This window comes from Gambusia affinis, linkage group LG16 (assembly GCF_019740435.1).
Source record: "Gambusia affinis linkage group LG16, SWU_Gaff_1.0, whole genome shotgun sequence".
Classification (NCBI taxonomy): domain Eukaryota; kingdom Metazoa; phylum Chordata; class Actinopteri; order Cyprinodontiformes; family Poeciliidae; genus Gambusia; species Gambusia affinis.
Window position 1 is genome coordinate 1185502 of NC_057883.1, and position 15920 is coordinate 1201421.

A 15920-nucleotide genomic window follows, 5' to 3' on the forward strand; every position below is an offset into this window, starting at 1 on the left:
TTTTTTTGGATTAAAACTGGCACCTAGCTGTAGTTTAACATATTGTAAATGTTTGCCTTGATCTACTTACGGCAAGTTGTTGCTGTGCTTTGGAAAAGTTACTTTCTGTCGATGAAAGTAAAGATGAAATGTGAATGAGAATATAATAGGAACACTCTTTATTGTCCTGCAAAGGGAAAATTCAGGTGCAACATCAAATATGTAACCTCCCGCCCCCATGTTTCTCCCAGCAGGGCTATGTCCTCGGCACCCACCTCATCGCCGTCGGTGGACAAAGTGGACGGATTTTCTCGGAAGTCTGTAAGGAAGGCCAAGCAGAAGCGATCACAGAGTTCGTCCCAGTTCCGCTCTCAAGGCAAACCCATCGAGCTCACGCCTTTGCCACTGCTCAAAGGTGAGACTGACCATGTGTCAATGTTAAGCTGAAACAGGATATTAATTGCAGCAAATTCTTCATTTATCTAGAGCTAGCTATTAAAACCAAGTTCTTCTGTTTAGAATTGCTTGTAAAAATAGCTCTAAGAAGGCCTGCTGTAAATGGCTTTCTATGTCTTCTCGGATATATTCTGATTGAAGTCATCAGTGACCTCACTGAACATTGTTACACATTCTTATCGAAAGTCATTTAAGGACTAATGACTTAGATGATTTAATCCACACATGGACTGTAAAAAGTGTCCACTGGTAATCTTTCCAGAAGGAAAATCTTTTCTGTTTCTTTTATAGTCCCAAACCTCCAGCAGTGTGAGACTTTTATCTCCCATCTTTCTCTGAAAGTGTGTTGTGCCACTGCAATAACTGACATAATCCGATTGTTGGGAGTCGGAACTCTGGAAACCAAAATGTTGTACCAATCTCATGTGGTGTCATCAAAGTTGTTGGGAATCAGAATTTGCCTCGATATTTGGCTTTTGTAATTATTAATTGTATCCAATAATTAATTATTAAATCATTAATAAAATAAGATATTGATGGAATTGGGGCACCATCCCGTATCTCTGGAGTCACATGGCTAACTTAGTCTGTCATGAAGCAATAAATTCAGACCACTGGCAGAAGAAACTCTTCATACAACAAGGAATGATCACTGACACACTTATTTCTAATCAAGTCTGAGAACAAAATAGCCAAACTTTACAGATTAATTATTCTGTTAATGTCCTCTTTCCTGAGCTACTGGCAGGCAATTTAACTACACACAAAAACAAAAAGGAATACACTAATTAAACAAGAAAACATAGAAAAAGAAAATCAGATTTACAAAACTTTAAAGGCATTACAACAGTTTTATAGAACAGAGTAGCATCACACTTTAGGAAGGAAGTATCGAGTCCAAAGAAAATGGTGAGGAGGTTAGGTCACTGTCCAGAATCAGACCTGCCCACCACGTTGAGACAATAGGTCATAAAACTCAATTCACTCTTGAGTCTTAGTGGGGGTGGGTGATCTCGCCCACCTCCACTATGACCTACTTTGATATCACAGTAAATTTTTAAGTAAGTCAATAAAGATATCACAGACTATAGTCTACATTCTTTTTCTTTTTTGTGAAGGGGCATTTTTTTTTTTTTTTACTTTATAAAGTCACTATATTTAAAAAAATTAATGCAAAATCACACAATGTTTAATGAGTCAAAGAAAATGCAGAATACATAAATGAAAATTTAAGCTAACAAAAAACTGCCTGAAATCAGGTGTCCAATGGAAATACTTAATTAAATATACAAATTAAACAAATGGTTGTGGTTAAACAGAACATTAGTTTTACTAGATGTTAATGTGGTTTCCCCTCATGTTTCTTTTTTAAAATGCAAACATTGTGTGCAAAACTAAAAATCTTTTTTAATGCAAAATAAAATCTTTGTCTTAATTGAGAATGCTTGACACCAAAATATGTCATAAAAACGCTGCAAACAGTACAAGCTTTAGCACATTTCTTAATTATCTGGAACTTTATTCATTTTCATTTCTTTCATCTGTCCTGGACATCTCAATGAGGTAGTGACCGTCAGTCACTGTTTGATTTAGTTTTCTGATAAATTTTTAAAGAAATATCTTGATTCAAGACATGGAGCAATAAGGACTTTCAGCTCTCGCTTCCACTGATTTGTTTAAATGTTCAGGAGTTAGCAGAACTGACTAGCTGCAGCTGCCTAGTTTCTTCTCTGTTTCTCCATCTTATCCTTGCGCCTCCAGTCAACCAAAACTGACAAAACAGTCAGGAAATATTTCTCCTGTTTCATTTATCCCGGTGGTCCTGAGCCTCATGCTAAGCTTTGAGTTATTTGTTTTTAGATCTGTGTTTCAGAAAGTCTTTTTGTCGTGGCGGATTGATTCATTCTTTGCGCTGAAGGGAGAGGTGAGCAGATGCTGAACTGATCTTTATGTAATTGGGTAACTGTGAGTATGGGAGCTGCAGCTGCAGAAATCTGCTACTTCTGTTGAATTCAGTTGAGTTCAGACTGTAAACCAGCTGACTAGCTCCTGCTTTTGTTTCATGACTACAGTACAGACCAAAGGTTTGGACACACTTTCTAATTGAGACCAATTAGAAAGTGTGTCCAAACATTTGCATAAAATCTATTTTCCTGTGCAAGTTTTTTTTTTTTTTTTTTTTTTTTTTTTTAACCAGTATTATCATGAATAATATGAAATGGCCAAGCCCTAGGTCATAGCAATGTTCCAAAAATTGCTGAAACTGAAAAAAAGTTGTACACTTCTGGCAGGCATAAAGTTAGCTGGCTTTCTAGAAGTTCTCTAGTGAACATTTGAAGGTTTTGAAATAAATTTGCTTTCAGGCCAGCAGGTTAGAAGAAAAATGTTCTGAGCTGTTGTGTCTCTGTGGGAGGCCAAAGGTAAAGATGAGACTTTGGGATTCAGGTTTTGCTTTTCTAGTGGGGATCAGATCTTATCTGATTTTTTTTTTTAATGGGGGAGTTTTGGCAGTGATGCCTCCACCAGCACAAGGAATGCTTAGGAATTAGTTCTAATCCGTTTGTGAATTAAAAGTGAAATCAAATGTGATGTGTATGGAAATCTTTGTGACTGCTGTGGTGTAAAATAAACAAAGCTTGATCACAATGGAATAGCGATAGAATATAATTTCAAAATAGTCAAGCAGGATTCCGAGTTCTCATTCCTCATCAGCATATTGCTTCTGATGCTCCACATAATCTGACTGTGCTCTAGGCTTGAAGCAATGTAATTACAATAATAAATCCAATGAGGAGCCGTGGATTGCCGTCAATAAACAGTTTAATATGGGGCAAAGTGCTCATTTCCCAGCAGCAGAGTCTGCGTTTTCCATTCTACCTTTTATTTACTTTGAGTTATCATAAGCTGACCTGCTCATCGTTTATGGTCTGCCCTGTGTTCTCTACTCATATCTGTTACGACAGTTGTCAGTTGCGCATACCTTTAACAAAAGGAAGAATCGTGGAACTGATTTGCTAATTTTATGATGATTGATTGGATAAATAGTTAGGTCATTTAATGTGACTACTTGCATCATATGTGGTTATTTAAGGGGATGTAAGTGAAATGTAAAACAAAAACTCCAACTTATAACGCCTTTCAAAAGTATTCTATCTGAAGACATGTCCTTTATTCCACAAGGAGTGTAAATATTGTAACTGATACAGATTTCTTCAGAGTTGTTGATCCTGATGCTGTAGGCCAGACCTCCTGTAGAGGTCAGTGTTACAGCGAGTCCGAAGAATCCACTAACTGAAGAAACTCTGACGCGGCTGATACTGAGTTTTGTTGTTAATGTTCTTATTTTATGAAACATTAAGTAAAGAACAACAATCTCCAGATATTCCAGAACAGAACCAGCCTTTTTATCAAGTTGTTTAGGAGAGGGGCAGGATGGCAGGATGCTGAGTTTGTTCCTGAACTGAACGGCACATGTGGTAATGTGTATGAGCTTGTCTTTTTACTTTTTATTTTTACGACTTTTTCATTTTTTCTACATAATTTTATTTTTCAATGTTACAAGAAACTAATTTCTCAATTAGTTTCTAATTTTTCTTATCCGTTGAGATGCTTTTTTTTTTTTTTTTTTACTGTGCTGGGCACAACAACTTGGCTGCATTGTTTACAGCAGGAATCAGCTGATTGGATGGAGCTGGCCAGTCACAGAATTCCCCTTGGATATCTGGAGAACACCTTGTGGTTGCAGAAAAGGACACAGAGGAGAGCAATAAGAAAGAAAAACAAGGATTTATGGAGAAGAGGAGATACAAGCTATTTCTCCTCTCTTTTACCATGGGAACGTAAGATCAATAATTAACAAGTTGGAGGAATTAACAGGGCTGGTCAGGAGACTGAGTGAGTACTGGTGTTTTTACGGAGACATTCTTGATGCCAGAGTCTCCATCGAGGGCTAGCAGACTGTTCTGGGCCAACAGGGATTACACCGGGAGTAGTCAGCTCAAAGAAGGGGGCTTGCTGTTCTAGTAAACGACCAAAGGGAGAAGCGTGGACTTAAGTTTACCATAAAATAAACCAAAGTTTGCTGCTACAAAATAAACCTTTTACCCCCATGCAGTGTGCTGTCAAAATATTGCCAAGATGAGCTACGGTCTCTCCGCACTCATCATCTGAGAAACGGCTTTGATCAGTACAAAGTTCTCAAAAAATGTGAACTCTATTCAAGTGACTAAAACCCTTTGCTCATCTAAAATAGGGGTTTTCATCTTTCATCTAAAGGGCCCAGCATTGTCAGACGGAAGTCCCACTGCACAGACGTTTCACAGCCCATAAGACTGAGCGAACAAAGTGCCCCCTCCTGTGGCAGTAACGTCATGACGTTCTTTGTGTGATGTACAACAGAATTAGTAACCATGGCAGAGAGGCACAATTATGAGTTCTCAAGTTCGGAGGAGGAGGTAATCATGATTGTCAGACTGAAAAATCTCATTTTGTTTTCTCCTCATCATAAAAAACAAAAAGAAAAAAGGGAAGGCTTTGTTGAGCAGTTTTCCCACTTCATTGGTCCAGAACTGAGTGTTGCATCTTCACGGCCTCGGACAACTGTTCCTTAGAGTCTGCCCTCTGACTGAAAAACATGTTCTGTCCTACCTTGCACAAGTAGTCAGTACAGCAGGTCATGGAAGCTGAGTAGTGCTGCTTTCTACTTAAATACGCATGAAATTCTGACCAACCACACAGTAGGTTCACATGGAACCGGGGATGAAAAGTTCACCAGTGGTATTGTGACAAGAAGGTCCAAAGGACATGAGGCTGAGAAGAAAATGACGTGATTTTCGTCACACAGCTGCAACAGTGAGAACAGATCTTGGCAGTTCGGCTCAACCAGGCAGAGCCGTTAAGGCCACGCCTTCTCTGTTGTGGGCCCATATTGTTGTTCGGCTGGTGTTATCAGGATTTCCCCACAGATTTATTGTCTACACGCTGGTATTCATGTAGGAGGGCAGATTTGTCTCCCAATTCAGTGTGCAACCAGCTTTAAAAAATGAGGAGCTAAAATAGGTGCACAATGCTGCCCAGCCTAGCTTCTCTCTGGGGCTTCTCTCCAGCTCTGTGTGGCCAATGAAGACCACCGACATGCTGCCGTCTTCCCCACCATGTCCGTCCTCCCTTCAAGAGAAACACGATCCATGTGGTGTCTCTTTACATTTTTCCAACTCCACTCGCCACAAACAAGTCATCAGAGGAGACTGGATTATTTAAGCCTCTTGTCCATATTTTGCACAAATTAATTCCCACAGTCACATTCATGACTGTCTGTTTCAGCTGTTGGTTCCTACTTGAGGAAGGAAATCTGATTAAGTGAGTTACAGTTTTCATTGAAGGAGTCTTGTGAACATGTAGCTGCCAGCATAGCATGGTGTGTTAAAGTTAGCCTCTGCTGTCAGGAGCTGTCTTCTACCAGACAACCCTGTCTGTCTCTTATGTGTGCAAAGGTGAACTTGAAAAGAACTAATGGAAAGCAGCTGCTTTTTATAAGCATTTAGAAGTAAAGAGCTGGCTTAAGTCTGAGTAGTGCATTTGATCATCATTTCTGTCTGGGAATGTTTGGGTTTGGAGCAGAGCATGTGTAACAAGACTGTCATCTTCATCTTGTAAGCAACTAAAAGTTAGCTAAAATTTTGGGTACCGTAGTTATAACCCAGATATATTAATTCATTGCTTCTTTAATCACCGTTACAGTAAGAATGTTTAAGTTCCTGAAATAGGCTTGTTGTTTGCTCAACCACTTAAAATCAATGCTTTCCTCCTACAGTAAGCTCTACTAGCTTATTCATCACAGTGTAAATTTAACTAAAATTTGACTCAAAAGATTTAAAGATAAATCCTGCTGTCTGAGATTATGTTTGATAACTTAAACATCTGAGTCACACACCAGAGTTGACAGACCTTGCTAAAGTTATTTGGCAAGTTGAACATGAAAAGGTTACCTTGAGTTGTTTATGTATTGGCTTTGGTCTGTAATAAAAACTCTTAAAGGGATCTTAAAATTTTACACAAATTACTTTTGTGTATTTCTCACTTGTCAGAGATGTAATCACAAGCCTATTTTTGAGACATTTCCTTAGAAATGATCATCCCAAAATAAATTCAGCACATCTAAGCAGCTGCAAAGTTTGCTTGAATGATTTAAGGGTCTAATAAAGGTCCCGCTCACACACAGGTTACCCCAGAGGAGTAACACTCAGTACGTTTCTTATGAGGTCAGAGTAAACTACACACAATGGAAAATGAAAGCTAATCTTTTGTCTCAAAATTTAGTACACATTAAATTATTCTTTTTAAAAAAAATAATGTAGCAACCCAAAACTTGTACTTAGAAGTGCACAAACTGCCCATTAACTACGGCAATATGATGCTGAAAAAAGTCCCTTTCACATGAGTTCCACAAACACTGAAGCACAAACTCTCCATTATGGATCATTTTGTCCTTCCAGACAGAATTCCCGGATCATGGACTTTGAGGTTTTAGCTCATAGACCTGGGATTGTGGAATCAAAGGGCTGAGACTTAAAATTAGCAACCTTCATTAGAATAGGATAGAAACAGTCTTTATCGTTCTGCTAGGGACAAACTGGTGTAACAGCAGCAACAGATATAAAGGTTCACATAGAAAGTCCTTAGTTTTAAAAATGACATATTAAAAAAAGGACTGATTATAATAATATGCTGTACAAGGCTATAATAGAAAATACTGTGCAGTTATTAGAAATAGGTGTATCGGACAGGCAATCAAAGGGGTGTGCAATTAAGATGGATCCCAATTTAAAATGTACATAATTTGCATGTGTATTGATGGAACATCAAAAAATAAAATCACATACTATATGATACATTTGCAAGTTCCGTGTTCCAATACTCCCCCACACTGTGCAGAAACATATTTTATAAATACAAGTAAATTTCCAATGTTAAGTTGTCAGAAATGTAAAAATATTGTGGGTTATTATGTTACTGGAAGCTATTGTTAACAATGCTTAAACACACATCTATAGTGTTGAAAACAATAAACCAAAACATACTATTAAAATAAATATACATTTTTGCACATCTATTAAATCCCAATTAGGTAATCAGTCAGTGGAAACACTGCTGAACAAATACTGGCCACATGTAGAGCCGACCCAAAGCATAAATGAATTAAGCAGCTGCTTAACGCCCCCCTGACCTTAAGGGGCCACATAAAGGTTAGCATTTTAACACAGACCACAGATATAGAATTTTAAGGTTGGCTAATTAAACTAGAACCCCCCTCTATCAGATTCCATTAAATCTGTGTTGAAATGCTGTTAGTGGTGCTGATGTTAACAGGAATTCTGCTCGGGCCTCATACAACCTTGTACTGACTTGTGCATTTACACTATCCGGTATTCCAATCACTTCCATGGCCACAAGTGTGTAAATCGAAGCACACAGACATGCAAACTGTTTTTACAAACATTTGTAAAAGAATGGTTCGCTCTCAGGAGCTCAGTGAATTCCAGTGTGGAACTGTGATAGGATGCCACCTGTGCAACAAATACAGTCATGAAATTTTCTCACTCCTAAATATTGCACAATCAACTGTCAGATGTACTCTAAAAAATGGAAGTGTTTGGGGAGGAGATGCAGTAGTATATACCCATGCAAGTTGGTAACGTATGAGCAGGGGGATGATGTAACCAATGTGAGAGCAGAGGGGCCACAATATGGGACATTTACAGGAAAATAATTATATGGCAGCACAGCGGTAAAGGGGGTAAAAAACGCTGTAGTCTCCTAGCCAAAGTCTGAGACTTGACAGGTATGACACTGTTTTTGCTTGTTTTCCATTGTCAGCTGTATTTTCACCAATGGTCTGACAAAGAGCTTTCTTTCTCAGTGTTGTGGAAACCTTGTACAACATGCCATAAAACAGTTCCTGGGAGGCTCGGGTTAATTTGTATTTCTGTGTAACTTTGTAGCGAGACCAGTAAATAAGAGATTTTTTAACTAGTTTTTATTGGATGTCAAAATCTTATATCTCATATTCTTTTCCTTTTTGAAAACTATTGATCAGGAGGTAGAAGTTCATCCTCTAGTTGCTGTGTCCTCGGGCAAGACACTTCACACACCTTCCCTGCTGGTGGTGGACAGAGAATCCTCCAGTGCATGTCAGCCTCACATCTGTCAGCCTGTCCAAGGGCAGCAGTGGCTTCTATCCAGTAGCTTGCCACCATCAGTGTGTGAATATATGCTTTGGGGTCTTGATGGACTGCTAGACTAGTACAGGCCATTTCTCATTTAAACTAATATGTCTGGTAAAGATCAGAAAGGACCAAAATGTCCAGTGTCATCTTAGCGGAAGGAACATGTCTGTGTTTTCCCTTTTACTAGTAATTACATGAATTCCAATCTCTTTCCAATAAAATGGCAACACTGCTGGTGTTTTGCTAGGAACACACTGGAGCAGTTGGTGAGTGAGCTGCAGTAAAGGGCAGGTACCTCTGACTTGGGGATTTCCGCAATGTGAGATGTGCAGCTGTCTTAGCACCTGCAGCTGGAATGCCAGAGGCTATATTCCAGTGGACATTTCCAGATGATCATTGCACCTCTATTACAAAACAGATTTTGCATTTAAAAATATTTAGTTTTCAAGGTGCTGTCTGTCTTAAAGAGGTGCCTGTGTTACGCCCCTTAGGAGTAAGAACTCTGTAGGGGAATAATGAAAACACGGACACAATGTTACTACTTTCGTCTCCAGTGTTGTAATGGTAATATTTCAAAACAGTTTCAGACATTACACTGTCACATATTGAGTAAACATTACACACATTCCGGTTATGCCAACACAGTAAAACAAACCTAACACACAAGACGCAGCTATCATTGCACCTCTATTCCAAAACAGATTTTGCATTTAAAAATATTTAGTTTTCAAGGTGCTGTCTGTCTTAAAGAGGTGCCTGTTCTCACTAGAACTATGGAAATGGTTCTGTAGCTCAGACACTAGACTTTAAAATATTTTTGTTTAAAGGAGGGTTGGGGGGCTTATGTAAAATTGACTTTTTAGAGCTTTTCATCATGTTATGTTATTCCTAAAACATGCCCGAAGTGTTGCTTTTTTCCTGTATGTGTGAGGAATCCTTTAATCTCCCATGGCAACCATTCAGGGGTGCCTTAAGGCTTGCTCTCTCAAAGCACATTTCCTTCAAAATATATAAGGCACTTTGACTTGCCTTGTTGCTGAATGAGATCTGGTTGTTATTGTGGATAACTCACCAAGGAGTGCATGAACAATGGGCCGTGTTATGAAGACTTTTTGTAATTGTCACTTTGCTAGGACTAACAGTTAGGGCTAGTAATTTGGGAGTTAATTTATTATTTACACAGTTATTAATGTTCCAAGGATATGATAATGGTTAGGCCCTCTTCCTTGTCAGTCAGCCTCTTGCTGTGATTAACAAGCAAAAGCAGCTGCTGTGATTGCTCTGATTGTTTGGTGAAGCAGTTTTTCTACCACAAAATTAATGTTTACCTTTCAATTTTGTATGAAATCAACTCTGAGAATATTTCTGTTATTTCTTTTAGTGAAGAAAACTCGTTTTTTTTTTTCTTCGTTTGTTTGTTTTGTTTTTGAAAACCAGAAAACTCTCATCGAGTCAAAAACCTCCCCCTGGAAACTATTCTGGCACTTTTATTTTTTGGACCTTATTATGATGCAAGAGTAGCCACAACAGTGATCGCTTGAAGACCAAACCACAATTGAAGAAAAACTGAATTAATTTCAAAACCTTTTTTAGACCAGAACATTGTATCTTTGCAGCATCTCTGAGACAAGGCAGCAATGCTTAGCTTAATGCACAGCCTATCAGTGAAAACACATCATATAAGTTGCATGGTGGTGGAGGTTTGATGATCTGGGACCTGGTCACTTTGCTCTGAATTCCAAATTGTTCTAGAGTCAAATCTGAGATCGTCGGTCTTCTGATTCTTTTATCAATAAATTTCAAGTTTTTGTCATTCATAGGAAGTTGAATTTAAAGAGTATTTAGTGTTTCATCCAAATCTTTTTGTCATTTTTGTCTCATTTTAAGTTTGTTCCAAGATCATGAAGCGACAGATCTGGAAGTGTTGGAAAATTTTGAATTGAATTCTTTGCTGTCTTCAGTTCTTTGATTAATGTAAGGTTAAACGACCTGTAGCCAGGCGACTGCTCCACTTCAGCTGTTACGAACACTGCAGCAGGTTCACACACTTGTTCAGCTGCAACTGTGATGTAGAAACAATCACAGCTTCTTGACAGTTTGGTGGCATTTAAAACAAAGTTGTGAAGTCTTCTCCTTGTTTGTTGTTTAGTGGGTTGAAAGACCCTCATTCTTTGCCTTTTCTGCTTGTACACTTCATTCCCTGTTTCTTTAGTTTCGTCTCACTGTTGCCTTTTGTGTTTGTGCTTGCAGACGTTCCAGTACCAGAGCAGCCGGAACTGTTCTTAAAGAAGCTCCAACAGTGTTGTACTGTCTTTGACTTCATGGACACGCTGTCGGACCTCAAGATGAAAGAGTATAAGCGTTCAACGCTCAACGAGTTGGTGGATTATGTGACTATCAGCCGTGGCTACCTGACAGAACAGGCCTATCCAGAAGTTGTCAAAATGGTAAGAAGGTCAAACACACACTTCTGCTTAGTACTGGGCCACCTAAAAGCACTCATGCCTTTGAGTTTCACATTTTTCCTAGAACTCTTTCTTAGTGTTCCTTTCAGTAGCAGATTTCCTATAAAGTAGCGGCTGGATAACAAGCACTGCTTCAACAACGTCATCCTGCATGCAAGGTTTCTATTTTTCTGTGGAGAACTGATTAAAGGAAAATTTTAAGCTTCTAAAACAAATAAATACTTAAATGATGGTCAAAATATAGAAATTTGAACTTGTATTTTGGTACGTAAATTAGTAGATTAGTAGGCTAAGCGGTCGTAATAATAAAGACAGAAAAGCAAAACTAAAATGAGTCTTCTGTTTTGTCCTTATGTGGAGAACAAAACAGACAAAAGAGCATTTATTTTTTTTACACTAATTTCTACCAGAGAGAAAGTTTCTTAAAAAAAAAAAAAAAAGGTTTGTGCACCCTAGAGTAAGATTATGAGACTACTGTTTGAGTGATACTCATTCAGAAAGATAGAGATCTACTGATTATTTTTTACTTCTGTTATGTCAGACATGAGAAGGCGAGTTCTCTTCTTCTCTGGCAAAATTTTCTCCAAAGCAAACTGCCATCACAGCGCATTTGCAAACCCCAGCTGGCTTTTGGATGAACAAAAATTGTGACAGTGTCTGTGCAAATATTTGTCTACTTTTAATTCTCTAAAAGATGGGTACTTTTCATCCCGTGTATGAAATCAGATTTTATTTCCATTAAAACTTAAGCCACTAACCCTAGATTATTGTAGCTCCACTTCCCCATGTTTTACATGTATGTTCATTATGAACTGTGCCACACTACTACTTACCTGAAACACCCAGATTTGTTGATGTTCTTGGTCCTGACTTCTCAGTGCATCTCCACACTTGGTCCAATGGCCCCACGGCTCCCCTGTTCTGGCACCATTGTATTAGGTACACAACACACTTTGTGTGTTTTAGTTGGAGATAGAATAATGAGAAGAATTATAATCTCTCTTAATTTTCATCAGAACTCTTGCTGCAGTGCGGAAGGCTTTTAATTGTTTTTTGTTAGCTTCTTGATAGTAAAGAATTCTAGTAGTCCAGCACTGAGGTAACGCATGAATAGACTAATTTTTTAGCATCGCTTCTGGACAGGACGCTATTTCTAATTTTGGCAATATTTCAAAGATGGAAGAAGGAAATCCTAGAAACTTGTTTAATATGAGATTTAAATGACATCTTGGTCAAAAATAACACCGAGATTTATAACACTGGAGACGGTGTTCCCAAGTAGCCTTAGAATGTGAAGATTTATCATTAAATGAAAAAGGTGAAATGTTTCAGACAGGTGAGTTCTAAGCCAGCCTGTCTTTCATTCCTACATAATTCCAAGGAGAACATTGCGATCACCTGGATCAGGATGATTCTTTTCTCATCTAAGAATGCTTTCTATGCTTTCTGTTTGTCTACTCCAGGTGTCTCATAACATATTCCGGACCCTTCCGCCCAGTGACAGCAATGAGTTTGACCCTGAGGAGGATGAGCCCACACTTGAGGCGTCTTGGCCACATTTACAGGTAAAAGATATTCATTGTCAAACATCCATCCATCGATCCATTTTCTGTTCACCCTTGTCCCTAATGGGGTCAGGAGGGTTGCTGGTGCCCATCTCCAGCTGCGTTCCGGGTTCACCCTGGACAGGTCGCCAGTCTGTCACAGGGCAACACAGAGACATACAGGACAAACAACCATTCACACACACACTCACACCTATGGAGAATTTAGAGAGACCAATTAACATGTAGAAAGATCCCGGGCCGGGAATCGAACCCAGGACCTTCTTGCTGCAAGGCAACAGCTCAGAACCTGCTTAGATATGCTATGTGTAATGAGTAGTAATCTTTACTTTCTTTCAAATCTTTTTCAGTTGGTTTATGAGTTCTTCATTCGGTTCTTGGAGAGTCAGGAATTCCAGCCCAGCATTGCCAAAAAGTACATAGACCAGAAGTTTGTCCTACAGGTGAGTTCCTGCTGCTGATTGTCCTACTTCTCGTCTCATTACCACTGCTTACCAGTTGCTTCAGTGTCCTTTCTTCTTCACCACATCACTGCTTTTATTCCCCCCAATCAGCTTTTGGAGTTGTTTGACAGCGAGGACCCTCGAGAAAGAGACTATCTGAAGACAGTCTTGCATAGAATCTACGGGAAATTCCTGGGGCTGAGGGCTTTTATACGAAAACAGATCAATAATATTTTTTTACGGTGAGTTTTTCTTGATACATTTCTTTACTTCTAACATTCTCATCTGTCTCTGATTATTTTATAATGGGACATTTTCAGTTTAAAAATATGCACTGCAGCTTTTTTTGTTGTTGTTAAATAAATTAACACATCTGCAGGGCTGAATACATCATTGTCTAGATTTCTACTCAAAACCAGCAGAGCTCCAGGATTATCAGTCTGAGCAATCTGAAGGATAATGAACCCTCAATATGTTCTCTGAACACATGTTCCCTCAGAATCCTTCAATTACCAATGTTCTCAATCAGTTCTAAAGTGTTCCACAATTGCACAGCTACTTTTATACTTGTGATTGTCTACACACCTTGATCACCTTAAGAATAATCAAACCTGACCTGTTTGGATTTAATCTGCTGATTTGACTCCATTTTCTTTAACATACATTTCAGCAAACAGACTTATGCGACCCATAAGTCTGTTTAGGAAAACTCTAGGAAATGTACTATTTATATGGGAGTGAGATTTTTCCCATCCTTTTACTTTGGTTTTATTTATTTTGTGTCGTATTGTCTGAGGATAACTTTGGTTCAGTTTCATCGTTCATCAAAGTTTGTTACTGTGCGCAAAAAAGTTTCATAACATGTAAAAAGTTTATACATGAGGCCCTTGATGTTTACATGTTTGCGGTGTTTTACTCTCCTTTCTCTAGTTTTGTTTATGAGACGGAGCACTTCAATGGAGTGGCTGAGTTGCTGGAGATCTTGGGAAGGTATGTGGGAATCTGCAGTAAAGGTGGTTCTCTAAGTGTACCAAACGCCTACATCAACTTTTTTTTGACAGATAAACTGTCATTTCATGTATGTTTAATTATATGTTCCCTGTTCAACCACACACCCACTGAAAAAAAAACTCTTAATTGGCAGCGACACCAGCGACCAAAGTCAATTATTTGCCACAGGCGACATCAACTCTTGCCTGAAACTGTTGCCTAAGGATAAGCCAACACTAATGTCATTAGTGCCAACTAGTTTGGTGCGTTGTCAGTTTGCCGGAACTGTCAGATTCTGTCATTTTTTCTGATCCTTTGCCTGATCCGACTAGTGATGACATATTTAGCCTGATGCTCATTCAACGGCTGGTTATCTAGGGGGTATCCTGAAAACAATGTGGGCTGCATTGATAATGAAAGACTGACCTGAACAGTACAAATAATGAAATACAGCTCTTTCTCAACATAAAAATAGAACTATTAAATATGGCTTATTGAACATCTCTCTTCAATGACTTTGCCAGTTAATGACTTGATCTGTGATAATCAGATTGATTAGTTATGTTTTACAGAGACCTGGCTGCAGCAGAAGGATGATGTTAGCATAAATGAGTTTAAATTTTAACATTCGTTGAAGTACAGGGTCAAGGTGGAGGGATATTACCATTCAGATTTATTGATCAGTTATTCCTAAATACACTTCTTTTGAACTTGTAACTTTCCTCATCCTAGTTGCAAAACACTGTAACCACAATTTGTAAATCGTATAGTTTAAAAAAAAAAAAAAAAAAATCTGATTTAGTGGTAAATACTGCTAAGATATTGGGGAACGTAACATTCATGTTGACACTGAGAGTGATGGCCTAAATGTAGCTTTTAATGCTATTCTAGACTCAATTGGCTTTACCCAAAGAATTGGAGGTCCTGCCCACTCTTGTCGCTTTACTTTAGACCTTGTGCTGACATATGGCATTGAGTGTGAAGAAATAACAGTATTTCTTCATAACTCTGTGCTATTTGAACATTTTTAATTACCTTTGATTTTATTTTAACTGAGTATTTCAAATCTGAGAGAAACTTTTATTGTATCTTTAAAGGGTCTATTTTTAATTTCCTTCCTTCTCAAATTTATGATCTTGTTCATAGTGTTACTTCCTCATGTAGCATTAGACAATGTAGTGTCCTTGAAAAATGGTAAGTATCCTCAGGAAATTAGCTCCTTGGTTTAATTCAAACTTAATTCTTTCAAGTTTTGAAATTAAGAGCAATTTTGCATCCCATAACAGAAGATGGAGACAATACGTTGACCTTTAAAAGTATAAAATATGTATGTTACCACCTTGCATTATAAAAAGAACAATAACATAATTAAGCTTTTATAAGTGGTATTTGAAACTGAAAATAAAAATAGGTCTTTAAAAACACCTATTTTTTGTAGCCCAACTTCTCTTGTAAAATCAAACTTCAAAATCGCTAGTATTTATAACTATATACTATTTAGCCATTTATTTTCAAGTTTTAGATGGTCTCATGTTTTAGGAAATTTTAATCAAACTCTCAAATCAAATTTTATTTGTGTAGCACATTTCAGTATCAAGCCATGCTTTTAGACATGTGTGATACATCTTAGAAACACAAAAATACAAAGTCATAGAAACGCAGTCAACATTTAGTGTGATTAAGACCAGAGGAAGTAAAAGTACTCTAGACTGAAACCCAGGCACAGCCAGGCTGCTGGGACCAACAGACCAACATGGCTGACCTTTAGCATTGCAAGCAGGTCTCCAGTGTTTCACT

At 38.2% G+C, this 15920-nt stretch overlaps 1 protein-coding gene across 5 annotated transcripts in view; it reads left to right on the forward strand.

Moving 5' to 3' along the window:
- Positions 1-15920, forward strand: part of LOC122846009 (serine/threonine-protein phosphatase 2A 56 kDa regulatory subunit epsilon isoform) — a 35335-nt gene that overhangs the window by 11156 nt on the left and 8259 nt on the right. For 2 of the 5 annotated variants that reach the window (XM_044142650.1, XM_044142653.1), the window contains exons 2-7: positions 231-394; positions 10911-11107; positions 12589-12690; positions 13041-13133; positions 13245-13375; positions 14064-14123. In XM_044142650.1, coding sequence (XP_043998585.1) covers positions 231-394; positions 10911-11107; positions 12589-12690; positions 13041-13133; positions 13245-13375; positions 14064-14123 — 747 coding nt within the window. Of the gene's footprint in view, positions 1-230; positions 395-5654; positions 5794-10910; positions 11108-12588; positions 12691-13040; positions 13134-13244; positions 13376-14063; positions 14124-15920 lie in introns of those variants that run through there. The other 3 variants (XM_044142651.1, XM_044142652.1, XM_044142654.1) reach the window with 2 other exon arrangements.